The sequence below is a fragment of the Pezoporus flaviventris genome, unplaced genomic scaffold (genome assembly GCF_033815535.1).
Source record: "Pezoporus flaviventris isolate CSIRO_AGI_PZ_B2104156 unplaced genomic scaffold, CSIRO_AGI_Pfla_v1 ptg000113l, whole genome shotgun sequence".
Classification (NCBI taxonomy): Eukaryota; Metazoa; Chordata; class Aves; order Psittaciformes; family Psittacidae; genus Pezoporus; species Pezoporus flaviventris.
The window spans coordinates 1,466,891-1,480,494 of record NW_026892661.1 but is presented as its reverse complement, the minus strand read 5'-3'; the positions used below and the strand labels follow the sequence as shown (position 1 = coordinate 1,480,494).

Here is a 13,604-nt window from a genome sequence, read left to right as displayed (position 1 = left end):
GTGCGGGGACCACTGCTCCAGGAGGCTCCCCGGCTGCTCGGGGTCCCTGGATGCTGGAGCAGCCGCCGCTCAATGCCAGCCGCCGTTCTCTGTCACTCCATGGCTGGGGTGAGGAGGCAGGCACAGGGCACCTCAGGCATCCTTCAGCTGCCGTGCGAGGGAGGCTCCAACCCTCGGCATCCGGTACCTGACGAAGGCGGGTGGTGCCTTTCCACGTCCTCTCCTCCGAGCAGGGGAAAGAGCCGCCACCGCTTGGTGCCATGCGGAGGGGAATGGCGCTGGGTGCCTGGGTGCTCCTGGCCAGCCTGGCCGGGGCCAGCTGGGGTGTCGGAGGTAAGTCCCAGGGTGCGGGTCGCTGCCCGCGGGCTGCTGCAGTGAGAGCTTTCCCTGCTCTGGACCATGCTGTGTATGGTATGGACCATGCTGGACCACTCTGGGGTAGCTTCAACCCGCCTTGCAGCAACAGAGCATGAGAAGTTGGGCTTGGCAGTATCACAGTGTTAGACCAAAGCCATGCGCTCTGTGCCCGGTCCAAGTGTGGAAGCTGGAGAGCCTCTATTCCGTACTCAGCAAACAAGACAGGGGACTTACTCTCCATTTAGAGACTGTTGCAATGTGTATGTGCCTCCCTGTTTGGGCTCAGCTCCTGTCTCTGCTGCTGGAAACACTTAACTTTTCTGTTCCTCTCTTGCTGCAGTTGTACTTCAACACCAATGCAGTCTGTGTGCGGGTCACGCACATACAGTCTGAATGGAGACCGGGTGACTACCCCATTCCACTTAGTTCTCGCTCTAAGAAGACTTGGATCTCTATAAACTCCTCAGAGCTGCATTAATGTAACCACTGGGCTGCTTTTCCACTGGGTAGTCTGCTGTTTCCAGAGTTCTTTTTGTTTGTGCTGTCCATTCCACTGCTCAGGACAGCCTAACGTGATGCTTCCTACACTAGCAATCTCCATCGATGACATCCCTGAGTTCTGCACCACTGTGAGGGTTGATAACGTGCCTGTGAAACACTCTATTTGTTTGCTTCTCACAGGACAGAAGATAACCGTGAAAGAAGCCAGCGGGAAGGTGTTCCTAGAGTGTCCAGTGGGCAGCAACAGTCAAATTGTATGGTACAAAGATGGGAATTGGGTAGAAAACACAACACAGCTGGATTTGGGTGCAATTTACGATGATCCCAGAGGTATCTATACATGTGAAGCAGACAAAGGAAAGAGAAGCCCTCCCTTCCAGGTGCACTACCGAAGTAAGTGTTCCAAACCTGGCTTCTACAGCTGGGGCTGCTTGGAGTTTTCACCCGAGCAGATTTATGAGGGAGCTGCTCATTTCCCACAGTTTGCGGGTTGTTCCACCAGTTTGCAGAAGTCCTGGTGGCTCCTGTGCTAGGTTGCCCTTGGGAACAGCCAAGCTGCATGTTCTGCATCTGGTGTCCCCATAAGAGCTATAACCTGGCACTCATACTGGCCCAGGCTATGGCCAAGGGGCAGGCTCCTTGTCATGGCCCGTCTTTCAGTGTCTGTGTCTTTTTGGTTTCCAGTGTGCCAGAACTGCATCGAAGTGGATGCTGCCACCATCTCGGGGATCGTGGTGGCAGATGTCGTCGCCACCGTCTTCCTGGCGGTGGCTGTGTATTGTATCACTGGGCAGGACAAGGGACGCATGTCACGAGGTGAGGGGGCAGCGCACGGGTCGGGACAGGACGTGCCTGGGCATTTCTAGGGGCTGCGTGCTACCAAGGGACTTCCCATCACTGCCCACGGAGCCCAGCCACTGCCAGCAGGGTGTCTAGGGCAGGGACCTATGTGAGCTCTCCAGGTATCCTTACTGCCCCTAGCTCAGCTTCCCAGGAGAAGCCAGTGAATGCACAAGGTTAACCGAAACAGCATCCCAGGAGCAGCCACGGGTGACACAGGAACATCTGAGGCCTTGCAGGGGCTTCCCGTTGAGCCTCCCAGAGGAAGTAAAAGCATAGGGCTGGAAGCTGCTTGGGTTTGTTTGCTGATGTCCGCTGCACTGCCCATGACTCCCCTGATCCTTGACCATCTTCTTTCTTCATTTAGCTTCTGACAGACAGAACCTGATTGCCAATGAGCAGCTCTACCAGGTAAGCTGGACACTCTTGTGTGTCTGTGTGGGCATGCCTACAGGCTTCATTCCCTGTACCACCCATCCCAGGACTGGACAGGCACTGTTGCAGCCTGTCTCTCCTGTTTCTCCTCCTAGCCCCTTGGTGAGCGTGACAACGAGCAGTACAGCCGGCTGGTACCTGCCAAGGGCCGCAAGTGAAGTGGGAAGATGCTGGAACCTGTGAGTCCTTCACACCAGGGGTGCTCCCGCAGCAAAGCCACCACCAGTGCCCAACAGCATTGGTACCCTGCTCTGGCACTGCCTTTGTAAGCTTCCTGCTGGCAGAAGACAGTGTGAGTTTTTCCCTGGAGAGCCCTGCAGCTCCTTGCTGGGATGTGCTGCTCGCAGCACTCTGCCCTTCCCGTGACCTCGTGCATTTCTGTATCGCTCCTATTAAAGATGAGCCTATCCCCTTGTCTCCCTGCTCCATCAGTTCTGTTGAGGCCTGGGGAGCCGTGCAGTCACAGGGGAAGGTGCACACTGGGTGCTTGCAGAGCCATAGGGCTCCTGCCTGTCCCGATAGGACACTGCTCTGCCAGTGCAGGCAGGTGCTCGTGTCTGTGCCAGGAAGGAGGACAGAGGGATGTTTGCTCTGCATATGCAAGGTTTAGCATCTAAGCACAGTCTCCAAACCACAGAGGCTTGCCAGGACCCTATCACACAGCCAGCCTATGACTGCCTCGGTGCTTAGGGGAGTGAAGCATGAGCAAAGAAGCAAACTGTGCTGGCTTCCCAGAAGAGTTTGTGGGGACCCAAAGAGGAAATGGGAACAGAAGAGAGGATGGAAACTGGAGCAGAGACCTTGCAAAACACATGGCAGAGGAGCTGGCCAGGCAGCGAAGGCCAGAGGCAGTCCCTGCACCTCCGGTGTTCTTGGTAGCTCAGCAGCCCATCAGAGAGAGTCTGGCCTTTGTGACCTGGCACTGGCATCCCATATTACAGGCTGAGTGCAGGGTGCAGTGGAGCAAACTTCCAGAGCCTTTCCCAGCTCAACCACTGAGCAGCACTGGGTCTCTCCACCTCAACCCAGCTCCTTCTGGCAAAGTCTCCACTCCCCAGCTCTAGCAGAGACAGTTACTGTGGTCTGGGTATGGCTGATATGGGAGGCAGCTAACAGACAGGATCTTGCCAGCCTCAGAAACTAGGTCACCCCCCTTTTGCCCATCACACACACATGTAGGTGTGGTTCCCTGCTCTTCTGAGAAGCTCTAAAGAGAGCATCAGGCTGTGAATTGCTTCTGACTCAGTGGCATCAGGTAAGGCAGGACTATGAATATAGTGACCAGCAGACTGCCTTGTGCAAAGCATTTTCATCGACATCAGCTCTCAAAGTAACGAGCAAAGGTGGCTAACTACACCCACAGAGCAGGAGGAACCTGGGGCAGAGCTGCTGGCTATGGTCTGTACAAATCAAAGAGCCAGCAGAGGTAATGTTTACAACTTGTCTAGTCAAAGAAGGCAGGACGAAGAAGCATTTCTGTAGTGCAGCTAAGCACAGAGGCAGAGAGGTATCACTGGATGGGAGCTGATCCCACTGAGATAAGGGGAGTGTGGGATGGCACTGGTTGGGGCAAACATGCAGCCCCATACATGGCAGAAGCACTGGGGTGTAGCTTGAAGCAAAAGGTAGACCTTGTACACCCAGACAGCGCTCAGAGTGCTCTGGATTTATCCCATCCCACTCATGGACAATGGGCTGCATGGCTGGGCTGAGCAAGCAGCCCTGCTGCAGTGATGTTTGGCAGAACCTGAGAATGTGGCCCAGGGTGGTTTTAGAGCTGCTGGGGGGTGGTGCTCTTTCTATCTTGCAATCTCCCTCCTAGGTACTTAGGGCCTTGTATGGTAAACCCAGCTGTGCTGCTTTAAAACCACATCCTGCAGGGTAAGCACAGCAATCTGGAGCATGAAACTTGCTGGTGTTTACCTCTTCATGCTGAAACTCGAGGGTTAAACCACCCCCAGGCCCCATCACTGCTGCTGTTTCCTTTCTCCAGAGCTGTTGCTCTGAAGGGTTGGGGGATGGACAGGTAGGTTTGCATGTACTGGTAGAAATGCTACTCTTTAATGAAAGCTGTTCTTTTTGACTGAAACATTTTCATTCAAAGCAGTGGCTTTCTATAAAAATGCATCATTTTGGTTTTAATATGCTGCCTGCCTCTGTCCCTTGTGTTACAATCCTGGGCAGCAAAACGAAGATAGGCTATGAAGAACATGAGAGCAGGAGGCCAGTCACTCTGAGAAGGACCCACTCTATGCCCACTGGCTGCCCATGCTGGAGCCAGTGGAGGCACTGGGAGCAGAAATGAAATGGGCGAGAAAACCAGAGCATGCAACTAGAGCAGAGAGAGAAGTGTGAGGGGAAAGGAGGCCAGGAACCAGAAGTGAGGCTGTAGTCCTTTAATGAGGAGCAAAACTTCTCTTGCCAACGTGCTCATCAGTTTCTTTTCCCCTATGTCAAACTGAAGGGGGAAAGAACACAGGGTGGGACAGCGATGGCAGCAGACACCTGCCCTGTGTAGTAGCTGCCCTACTCCAAAATGCCAAGCTGGGCAGAAGCACTTAGCTCCTTTGCTGCTGTTTTCCAGCCTGGCGTCAGTGGGAATTTCAGAAGCCCCTGGATTCCAGGCCTGCATACACTTCCCGCTGGCCTTTCCGGATGGGCTGTGGGAAGACAGAAGTGTTAGTTTGGGGATCCTCATTAACACACCCTCAAACAGCACCACAGTTGGACTGGGTGGCTCTTCAAAGGAGCAAAATGCATAAATGCCACGGATTCCCAGCTATGGCTATCCCCTTATCCCTCCCCAGCCAGCAAAGAGAGACCAAACACAGGTACTCCGTACCTCATAGTCTGGGTTTGGAACGGGGGGAGGACGCTGCATCTTCTGGCCTGCAACAAAGGCAAAGGGAAGTTATCCTTGGTGATAATTCATATAACACAACACAAGGGACTTTCACAGAGATGATCCAAAGGTAAGGCATATCACGGGTCAACTCCATGGCTTTATGATGAGCTTAGAGCTTCTTTAAAAGCAAGTGCTCCATTCAGTGCTTAGCAGACATCATGGAGAGCGGAGATGCCTGAAATGGCTCTTACCTCGTGGCCGACTGCCAGCACCAGCGCTCACTCTGCCCATCCTGTCCTTGCTGAAGTAATAGACCAGAGTGAGTACCCCGAAGGTGATGAGAAGATCCGCACTGATGATCCCTGTCACTGCCAAGGCATCCAGCTCCGCACAGTTTGCGCACACTGCCGGGAGGAGACATGAGGGTGCTCAGAGATGGGCACTCTTCCTTTCCAGCAAGCAAAGTCCAGGCCTCAGTCACCTGCTTGGTGCTAGCTCCTAATATCCATCACTGAAATGTGCAGACTTTAACCCATACACCGAGTGTTATTTCACTCACCTTTGGCATTCAGGTACATTTCATACTTCTTAGGACCTGATGAACAACTCACACTGACAGGAGAGCTGTCGTGATTCTCTATAACGTACTTCTGTGCATCGCTGACTCCCTTTTTCCCACTTGAGTGCCAGGCTATGGTGCCTTCAGTCAAGGGACATGTGATTGTCACTGTGGTTCCAGAAATCTCCACCAGGAATCCTTTATTGGAAGATGGGTGAAGGAGAAAGGAAACCAGCATTACACAGCATTACAAATGGCTTTTGAACAGGCTTCCCTGCCCACCCTCGCTCCCACCATGGCAGTTTGCTCTGCAAAGTCTTTGATTTCAGTGTAGATTCTCTGTGTGTGTGTCTTCTGCACACACATTTCCCTTTAGGTTTGTACACTTACTCTTTGCAATACTGAGTAGTCGGAGAGCCTGGCTTCCTGCTAGGCACTCTTCTGTTTATCCATATGCTTGCTGGTCTCTGCTAGGAGACCATGAACAGTAATTGGGGCAACTCATTATAGCTTATTTTTGTGATTGGTGATAGCTGCCTTTCAGTCCTCACCTGTGAGGCACCTGTAGTCTTCATAAAGTGCTAACTAGTTAAGATTATTGGTTAAAATACACTTACCCTCTTGTGCTTCGGTATCATCTGCAAAGGAGAGAATAATGCGTTACTGTTTGTTGCTGTTGGAAAATGCCTAACTCTGCTTGGGGATCACTAGCAATAATGAAGGGCATTCACAGCAGGCAGCTGTTCCAAGTCAGTGAGATCAGTATCAATTAATGAACAGTGATGTTTTTCCTATCCTACAGTATTTGCAAAAATTCAGGTATTTCTATCGAACTTTTATTCCTCATTTGTGAGGCATAGTTGGTCTTTTGATCATCAGTAGGCAAGAATGCTCGTAAAATACACTTACCCTGCTGAGCTGTGGTGCCAGCTACAAAAAGAAAGAATAATAGGTGTTAAGTAGTTCAGCTACTGATACCATGCACCTTTCCTACTTCAAGGAGAGCCCTTGTGAACCCAGCTGCTTGAAAGAGCTGCTTATACTCCTATAATTGTGCTAAAGGCATTAGAAGCATTCTGTTAAGAGAGGCAGGATGTTGTTTTGAAATGAAGTCTTTTCCTTTGGAAGCCATTTTTAACACAGCCTAATGCAGAATGGAAATCTGAGTTATTTGCTGACCCACTTTAGAAAAGGGTTGTTGCACGATGGGAACCCACAATTTTGCTTCATCATCATGGACCAAAGATTGCTGGAAAATCATGCCTGGTCTCTGCAGTAAGAACCCCTGTCCCCTGCAGGACTGTACTCTTTGGAGGATTGGACCCCAGTGCTTGATTTAACACTGAAATAGTTTACCGGTGTGATTTTTCTCTCTTGGTTGGAAACAAGTAGCTCCGTTGAAGTCTCTGGAGTTGGAATATTATAGAAACAGTTTTTAGGAGGTGTTAATAAGACTTGTGTTTGCTTTAAAAGCATTTGTTGATATAAATTAAGTACAGGAATGACCTGATTCAGGCGTTCACCACTGTTTCATGCCAGGTAATGTTTGCTTTATAATAGGAGTTACTTCTAACAGAGCTGTAGATTTGAAACTCCACAGGCATAGAACTTGCCTGGAGAGAAGGTGGTGTGGTGCTTTTTAGTTTAGATAACTTGAATTTAAAGTGGAAAAAAGAACGGACCATGGGTAAACTGAGCGTTTTCAGGCTTCTCAAAGACCAACAGCTGGTCTTTGCAGCACATTAGCAGAATAGCTGTTGTTTGATTGTAGTATCTTTTAAGTGCCTTTCAAACTTCTCTCTCATAGTTACCAGCTCTTTTATAGTCTTTAGAGGTACTTTGCATTTAGCCCTAGTCTGGCTTTCCAGATGCTAGTCAATTTAAACTGGTAAAGAGGATATTGCTACCACTGCCACGATCTCACAGTGAGTCTCAAGTTATTTACCCATGATCACAAAATGGTTTAGGAAGAGAGCTCGAATAAAATGTAAAAGTAAAATGTAAACCTCAGAACCTTCTGGTTTTCAGGGCAGCCACCCTTCTGGTCCCCATGGGCACTGGGCAGCCGTACTCACCCGCACACAGCAGGAGTCCTCCCAGGAGAGGCAAGGACTGCTCCAACCTCATCCTTGTGTTCCTCCTTCTCTTGCTCATCAATAGCACATCAGACGGGCATCACCGAGGCAGGCTGCGAGGGAAGAAAGCACACATTGGCTTTCCAAGGGCTCGCTTACAAGAAAGAGGCCCAAGCTGTTTTCCCAGAACTGTGAACCGAGTCGTGCAGAGGAGACTCACTGTTTCCACTGCAACCTGCAGGCAGCCAAGGCGCAGAACGCGTGTGATGAAATGAGCCCATGTCAGGAAGTGCGGAGGTTCAAACCATCTTCATGGAACGTCACTGACAGCAAGGGGTGGCCGCTCTGCACCAGCCTACTTCAAGTCTCAGGAGTCCTGTTGTAAAAGCCCTTGGAGCAGCAGGAGAGAGAAACAAGCCTGGATGCGACCTGCGGTCAGGACCTTCCTAACAACCCTTCACAGTGAGTGTTTCTGAAGTTCAAACTACTGCAAGCAACTTAACACAGCAGGGAAACCAAGGAAGCAGAAATACTTCAAAGAAGCTCAGCACCTAGAGGCACTGTATGGCTCACAGAAATGAGCCTGTAAGTGCAAGGCTGTAAAACCTGGGGGGTTTTACACTATCTGGACACAACTTTGGTTATTTTACTCTAATAAAACCCATTTATTCATGGTGCCTTTTCAAGAGTGGTGTTTGCCAGCTCTTCATCCGCACTCTCTTCAGTACACATACTGACAGGGAGGAGAGCAGCGAAGGCTGTGCCTAAGCACACCGACTTCTGCGCTGCCAGCCTCTGACCTGCCTGCTCTCCATGCCGTGCGCTGATGTTAGGAGGAAGCTTGCTCACCTGCGTTGCCTTCTCTCTCCAGCTCTCTTCATGGGCCTGACTCCACTAGATGGGGCTCCAGCCCCGCTCCGGCACCTTCCCTACCCGGACTTGCGCTTGGGGTGGGCAGCAGCCTCCGCACAGCGTGGGACTGCGGCAGGGAGCTTTCCGGCTTTGCTTCCAGCCGGGGTGCTGGCACAGACGGAGGGGGAACACGCCGTCCTTCCATGGCTCTCTGCTGGAAGCCTGCAGAGGTGGCAGCGCTGTGCATACGGCTGTTGGGATTTCAGGGTATGCGTCTAAAGCACAGTGCAAAGCCAGCTACGGGTCCCTCCTTCCTCAAGGACACTCCGTGTTTTTGCGCCTGCCACATACATCTCAAGGGACTCCTTTCCAGATGCCTGGAGCCGGCTTCTTGCTCCTTCCATGAGCTCAACACTTAGTGACATGGCTAATCATGGTATTTCATTGCTCTCTTTAGCTGTCAGATCTTTCTTTTATTTATTTCTGTTCCAAAATGAAACATCAGAGAGTTCGAGTTACTTGTAAGGGTGCCGAGGACACGGTGCTCTCTTAACAGCTGGAGTCAGCAGGGTTTGAAACAAGATGTTGAAGGTTAATAAAAGAAGGGAGCCCTTCAGAACAGCCAGAGGTTAGGACATCCTTCCCATCCCTGCCTTGGCACCACTGCTGGGAAAATTAGCATCAGGCTATGTTTCAGTAGGATATTTCCATCCTCTGGACGTGTGCCCACACTGCTGCCACTGACTGGGTTGTTTGCAGGTTTTGGCCAAACAAATGGCCCTCATTACTTCAAGCTCTCTATAAACACCTTCAGGCAAATCTTCTTTTGGGAGCAAATTTACCTCCCACAAGAAGGGAGTGGTTTCAGGTGGAAGCTGGGAGAAGGGATGATTGCAACACAAAAGAGCAAGGGAATATGGGAGGCAGAAGAAAATAATCTTACCTTGGAAGTCTCCCTGTTTTACCCGCAGAGGTGAGCTGTGCTGGCCGCACCTTGCCTTTCAGAGCAAGGCCAGGGAGTGCTCTCTGACTCAAGCAGGAGAGCACTCACATCGCTTTGCAAGCCAAGCTGAGGGAAAGGAATTTGCTCGGCTGTGCTGGGAAGGCTTTGAGAACCTCGTCTTTCCTCCGGTTAGTGAGCAACTGGAACAAGTTACCCATGGAGTACAAAGTTGTCTTCCCGATGCACGGCCCCAGCTGGCTGGGTGCTGTGCTCTTCCTTGGGGTCCAGCTCCCAGGTAAGGAAACCTGGTAATGGGTGGCCTCAGCTGCCATCTTGACTTTCCTCTTCTCGTCCCTTAATTATCATCCTCATTAAGGCAGTGACTTTGTAGCACGCTCGGATACCTGCTGTTGACGATTGCTGCGATTCTTTCGGGTCCGGGTTCACTGCAAGTGACACGAAGTGATTGAGTTTCTTTGACAAACAGGTTTAAGTGTGTTCAAGCGGAAGAACAACACTGATCTCATTCTGAGCTCTGGTTACACGTCTTTTTCTCTCCTCCCAGGAACCTGGACTTTACTCCGTGGTGTTTTTTTTTACCCTGTCTTTGTTACCAGACAGTCAGGGATTGTTAAGCAGCACTTGGCTTTAGATCCTTTACACAGCGATGACTCCAGACTGGCAATAACCTGGCTTGAATGTTTAGTGGTTTATAGCTGGATTCTAAGAACACCGTGTCCTCCTTTCCCAAACGCACCAGCACATGGAAACGTTTGGGAATCTGTCTTGGAAAAAGAATTTTAAACTCATTTCCCACAGTTGTTCTTTTGAAGGAGTTTAACATGAAAAGATTTGACACTGAATCTTTGGATGAGAGAGGGTCTCCGCCAGAGAAGTTTATCAATGTGGGCTCCTTCAATGTTTTGGTGTTTCAAGTATTTTCTTCTTTGAGAAAAGAAATTATTTGGCAAGGAAGTCTTGGGTTATAAATTATTTTCAAGTACAGGAAATGTATTGATTCTCTTTGTTATGAAGCTGGATTTTACAACCCCAGATAAATGTTTTGTTTTTTTTTTTTGCTTGAATCGCCCTGGGGAGGGTAATTCATCTTCTTAAAGTGACAGGAGATTATGAATATCTTTCTTTTTTTTTTGGCTGGGTTAGTTTGACCAATAAGGAAAAGCAAAGTCATGGGAGCACATGGTCAGGAACAGGGGGGGACTGTCCCTTTCAGCAGCAGCAAGCTATGTAGCACAGCACTGCCATTTGGGGAAACTAACCCACTGAATTCAGGGCAGGCGAGAAAGAAAGCAGTTGAGGGGGGAAAAAGCAAGAGCCATGTGGGTAGCACGAATCTGCCAGTGATGAACCTGTCTGGAATGGCAGGGCAAGCCAGAAGACAAGGAGGACTCAGGCCTGAGAGGTATCTTCAAAAGCATCTTTCTAAGCATCTTTCTTCTGTCTGTGTCTTGATGCTGTCTCGCTGCTTGTCTCTCTCTCAGGGTATTATCGAGTTAGCCGTGCTGTCTTATTTTCAGCGTGGTAGCTGTGGTGGTTTGGTTAGCAGAGGATGTTTCCTTGCCAAAAATATGCTTACAGATTTACCTTGAGGATTCCCTGCAGAGTGCCTCAGTCTGGCTGTATTTGACTGTAGCTGTCCAGCTGGGTGAACCTTTGAACAGGCACTGCAAACTTCAATAGGAGAAGTTTCCACCATGGCACTCAGGCTGATAATACAAAGTGTATAAAGGAAAGCTCTAGCAACTGTTTACTGTGGTTCATCAGTCCTAATTAAAAGGGTGGGACTGCTTCTCTGAAGAAACCTGCTTGGGGAATTGAGTGCAGCAGAGTGCTGTCACTTGTGATAATGTGGCCAGGCCAAGTTCATGAAGAGTTATGTATGGTATCTTCAGTGCCAGTCAGGAGCAAGTACATGCTTAAGGAGGAGTGGCATTTACAACAACATTGCACCTCCTAGATGTCAAGTTTACTCATGCCTGAAGAGAGACATTTCCAGCCAGAACAAAGTATTGTCCCTGTAGGTAGGTCCTTCTCAATGGTCCTCTCTCAACCAGTTGCCAGGTCTGTAAGTGCTTAACCGCAAAGCCACAAAGCTACAAGGAAAGCACTGTACCAGCAGTTCAGATGAAGACAAACTCCCTTGAAAGCAGCACGGCCCAGCTTGCATATCGTATCAGCTGACAAAATCCATGAAGCCCAGGGATCTCTTGGATTCTGCATATGCAGGATCATCTCCTTCAGTAATTATATCTGTCTGCTTGAGACTAGCAGGTTAAACATTGACAGGGATAGATAAGGCAGGTTTTGCACAGGATAAATGCAGATAAGGAAAAGTGATGAGCTTACTGGTAGACAGTAGTTTGTCTTATCTCTAACGCCTGCTGTTCTCCCTGCAGCACTGTGGCCTGTGGCAGCCATGGAAGTTCACACTTCCAAGGAGGTGAATGCTGTGAACGGCACTAACCTGCGGTTGAAATGCACCTTTTCCAGCAGCAGCCCTATCAGCCAGCATCTGTCGGTGACCTGGAACTTCCAGCCTGAGGACCTGGGCTCTCATGAGCTAGTGAGTGGGACTATTATTGTCCATTTCATGGATGCACAGTTGCCCATACCATGCCCAGTCCCAGCAGTGGGTAATCCCAGTGGTTGCAACAGTTCCAGGTGTGGGTATGGGCAAGCATCCATCACAAAGCCCATGCAGTGTGTTGGAATGACAGCTGCCTCTCTTTCCTGTAGGTATTGTATTACCTGCAGGAGCCCTACAATCTGCCTACTGGACGGTTTAAAGAGCGAGTCACCTGGGATGGGAATATTGAGCGTAATGATGTTTCCATCATGATCTGGAATTTGCAGCCCACTGACAACGGGACATTCACCTGCCAGGTGAAGAACCCCCCCGATGCTAATGGGGTGATTGGTGAAGTGCGACTCAGAGTTGTGCAGAAAGGTGAGAGGCCAAGAACCCACCGGAGGTCATGTGAATTTAGCAAGAATTCCCCCATGTCTGGGAGAAAATGTGGAAGAAAAGGGATTATAAAGAGAAAGCATGAGGGTAGTTAATGGGTACAGGGGGAAAAGGAGCCTGAGGGAAGGTTATATTCACAGATACAGGTTCCCAGCCCCTGGAAGAGCTTCTTGTGTGTCCCTCTTGTTCACGGATGTGTTTCTCTCCATGCAGTGCACTTCTCAGAAATCCACTTCCTGGCTGTGGCCATTGCGTCTGCTTGTGTTCTGATGATCATTGTGGTGATGGTTGTGATTATCTGTCGACACCATCGGAAGAAAGCACAAGAGAAGAGGGTCGAGGGGACAGGCACTGAACTGTAAGGACAGGGGGAGAGAGGGAAAGGCTTCTGGAACAGCTTTCCAAATGTATTTTCGTAGCTCTTCTGAACTATTGGGCTTGGACCCTGTGCTGAGCATCTACAATGCAGAACTGCCAACTCCATTATGGATAGTTGTCTGCGTGCATGCAGTCAGAGCAGAGCCCAGGGACAAACAAGCTTTGGAGTCCTCTTTCTGCTCTTGTTCTTCACAGCAGCTCCTCACCCAGACAAGGGTCCATCTTGTTGTAGTGCTGGTTGACAGATGACACTGTGGTCACCATGCATGTAGCAGGTTTACTGTCTCATCATGTAACCCTGTTATGTGTTACGTGTGCTATACCTAACTCAGAACGTGACTGCTACTCGGGATATGACACTGATTTGGGTTTTCTTTTCTTCCTCCCCTCTTCCTTTGTAACAGTAAAGAAAAGGAGAGTCTGAAGGCGAGAGAAGAAAAGGAAGACAGCCCATTAGAAGATTAGGGGTCTTTGATGGTATCCACTGCAGGTATCCGTTCAAACATTCTCTCATTAATGTCCTGGTGTTTCCGCAGGCCTTTGAAGGCAGTTTTACTTTGGTGTTTCACTTCTAGTCACAATAGCCGGTGCTAACCATAAGCAGAAACAACTGAGACCACAATCACACTGTGCTCCTGAGGAGCCTTCAGACTGACAACCGAACAGGGAGTGGAGACACAACTGCCTCTGTGCTGCAGCTGAGATTTCTCCTCCCTAGCGTTGATGCTTTCCATGCTGTGCCTGCTTTGTGGATAAGGAGTGAATTCATTTCCTTTCCCCAGTTTTGAGCCTGCTTTTGGATTCATTGGCTTTTTATTGGTTTAAAATTGCTA

The 13,604-nt window shown here is 49.7% G+C and overlaps 3 protein-coding genes across 3 annotated transcripts; 2 read left to right on the top strand and 1 right to left on the bottom strand.

Annotated features, from left to right (window-relative positions):
• The first annotated feature begins 80 nt into the window (after positions 1 to 80).
• On the top strand, positions 81 to 2,541 carry LOC133282015 (T-cell surface glycoprotein CD3 delta chain). Its single transcript, XM_061477985.1, has 5 exons — positions 81 to 333; positions 1,039 to 1,251; positions 1,543 to 1,674; positions 2,066 to 2,109; positions 2,229 to 2,541. Exons 1-5 carry the CDS (start codon positions 261 to 263, stop codon positions 2,289 to 2,291), a joined length of 525 nt encoding a protein of 174 aa, XP_061333969.1. The 5' UTR covers positions 81 to 260; the 3' UTR covers positions 2,292 to 2,541.
• A 2,053-nt stretch (positions 2,542 to 4,594) lies between these two features.
• On the bottom strand, positions 4,595 to 8,002 carry LOC133282037 (T-cell surface glycoprotein CD3 epsilon chain). Its single transcript, XM_061478026.1, has 8 exons — positions 7,833 to 8,002; positions 7,613 to 7,725; positions 6,447 to 6,467; positions 6,155 to 6,175; positions 5,538 to 5,735; positions 5,230 to 5,382; positions 4,976 to 5,022; positions 4,595 to 4,793 (listed from the first exon to the last, which is right to left on the bottom strand). Exons 2-8 carry the CDS (start codon positions 7,689 to 7,691, stop codon positions 4,737 to 4,739), a joined length of 576 nt encoding a protein of 191 aa, XP_061334010.1. The 5' UTR covers positions 7,692 to 7,725; positions 7,833 to 8,002; the 3' UTR covers positions 4,595 to 4,736.
• Positions 8,003 to 9,345: 1,343 nt separating this feature from the next.
• MPZL2 (myelin protein zero like 2) lies at positions 9,346 to 13,422 on the top strand. Its single transcript, XM_061478025.1, has 5 exons — positions 9,346 to 9,702; positions 11,825 to 11,991; positions 12,165 to 12,375; positions 12,607 to 12,751; positions 13,176 to 13,422. Exons 1-5 carry the CDS (start codon positions 9,624 to 9,626, stop codon positions 13,234 to 13,236), a joined length of 663 nt encoding a protein of 220 aa, XP_061334009.1. The 5' UTR covers positions 9,346 to 9,623; the 3' UTR covers positions 13,237 to 13,422.
• The last annotated feature ends 182 nt before the right edge of the window (positions 13,423 to 13,604 follow it).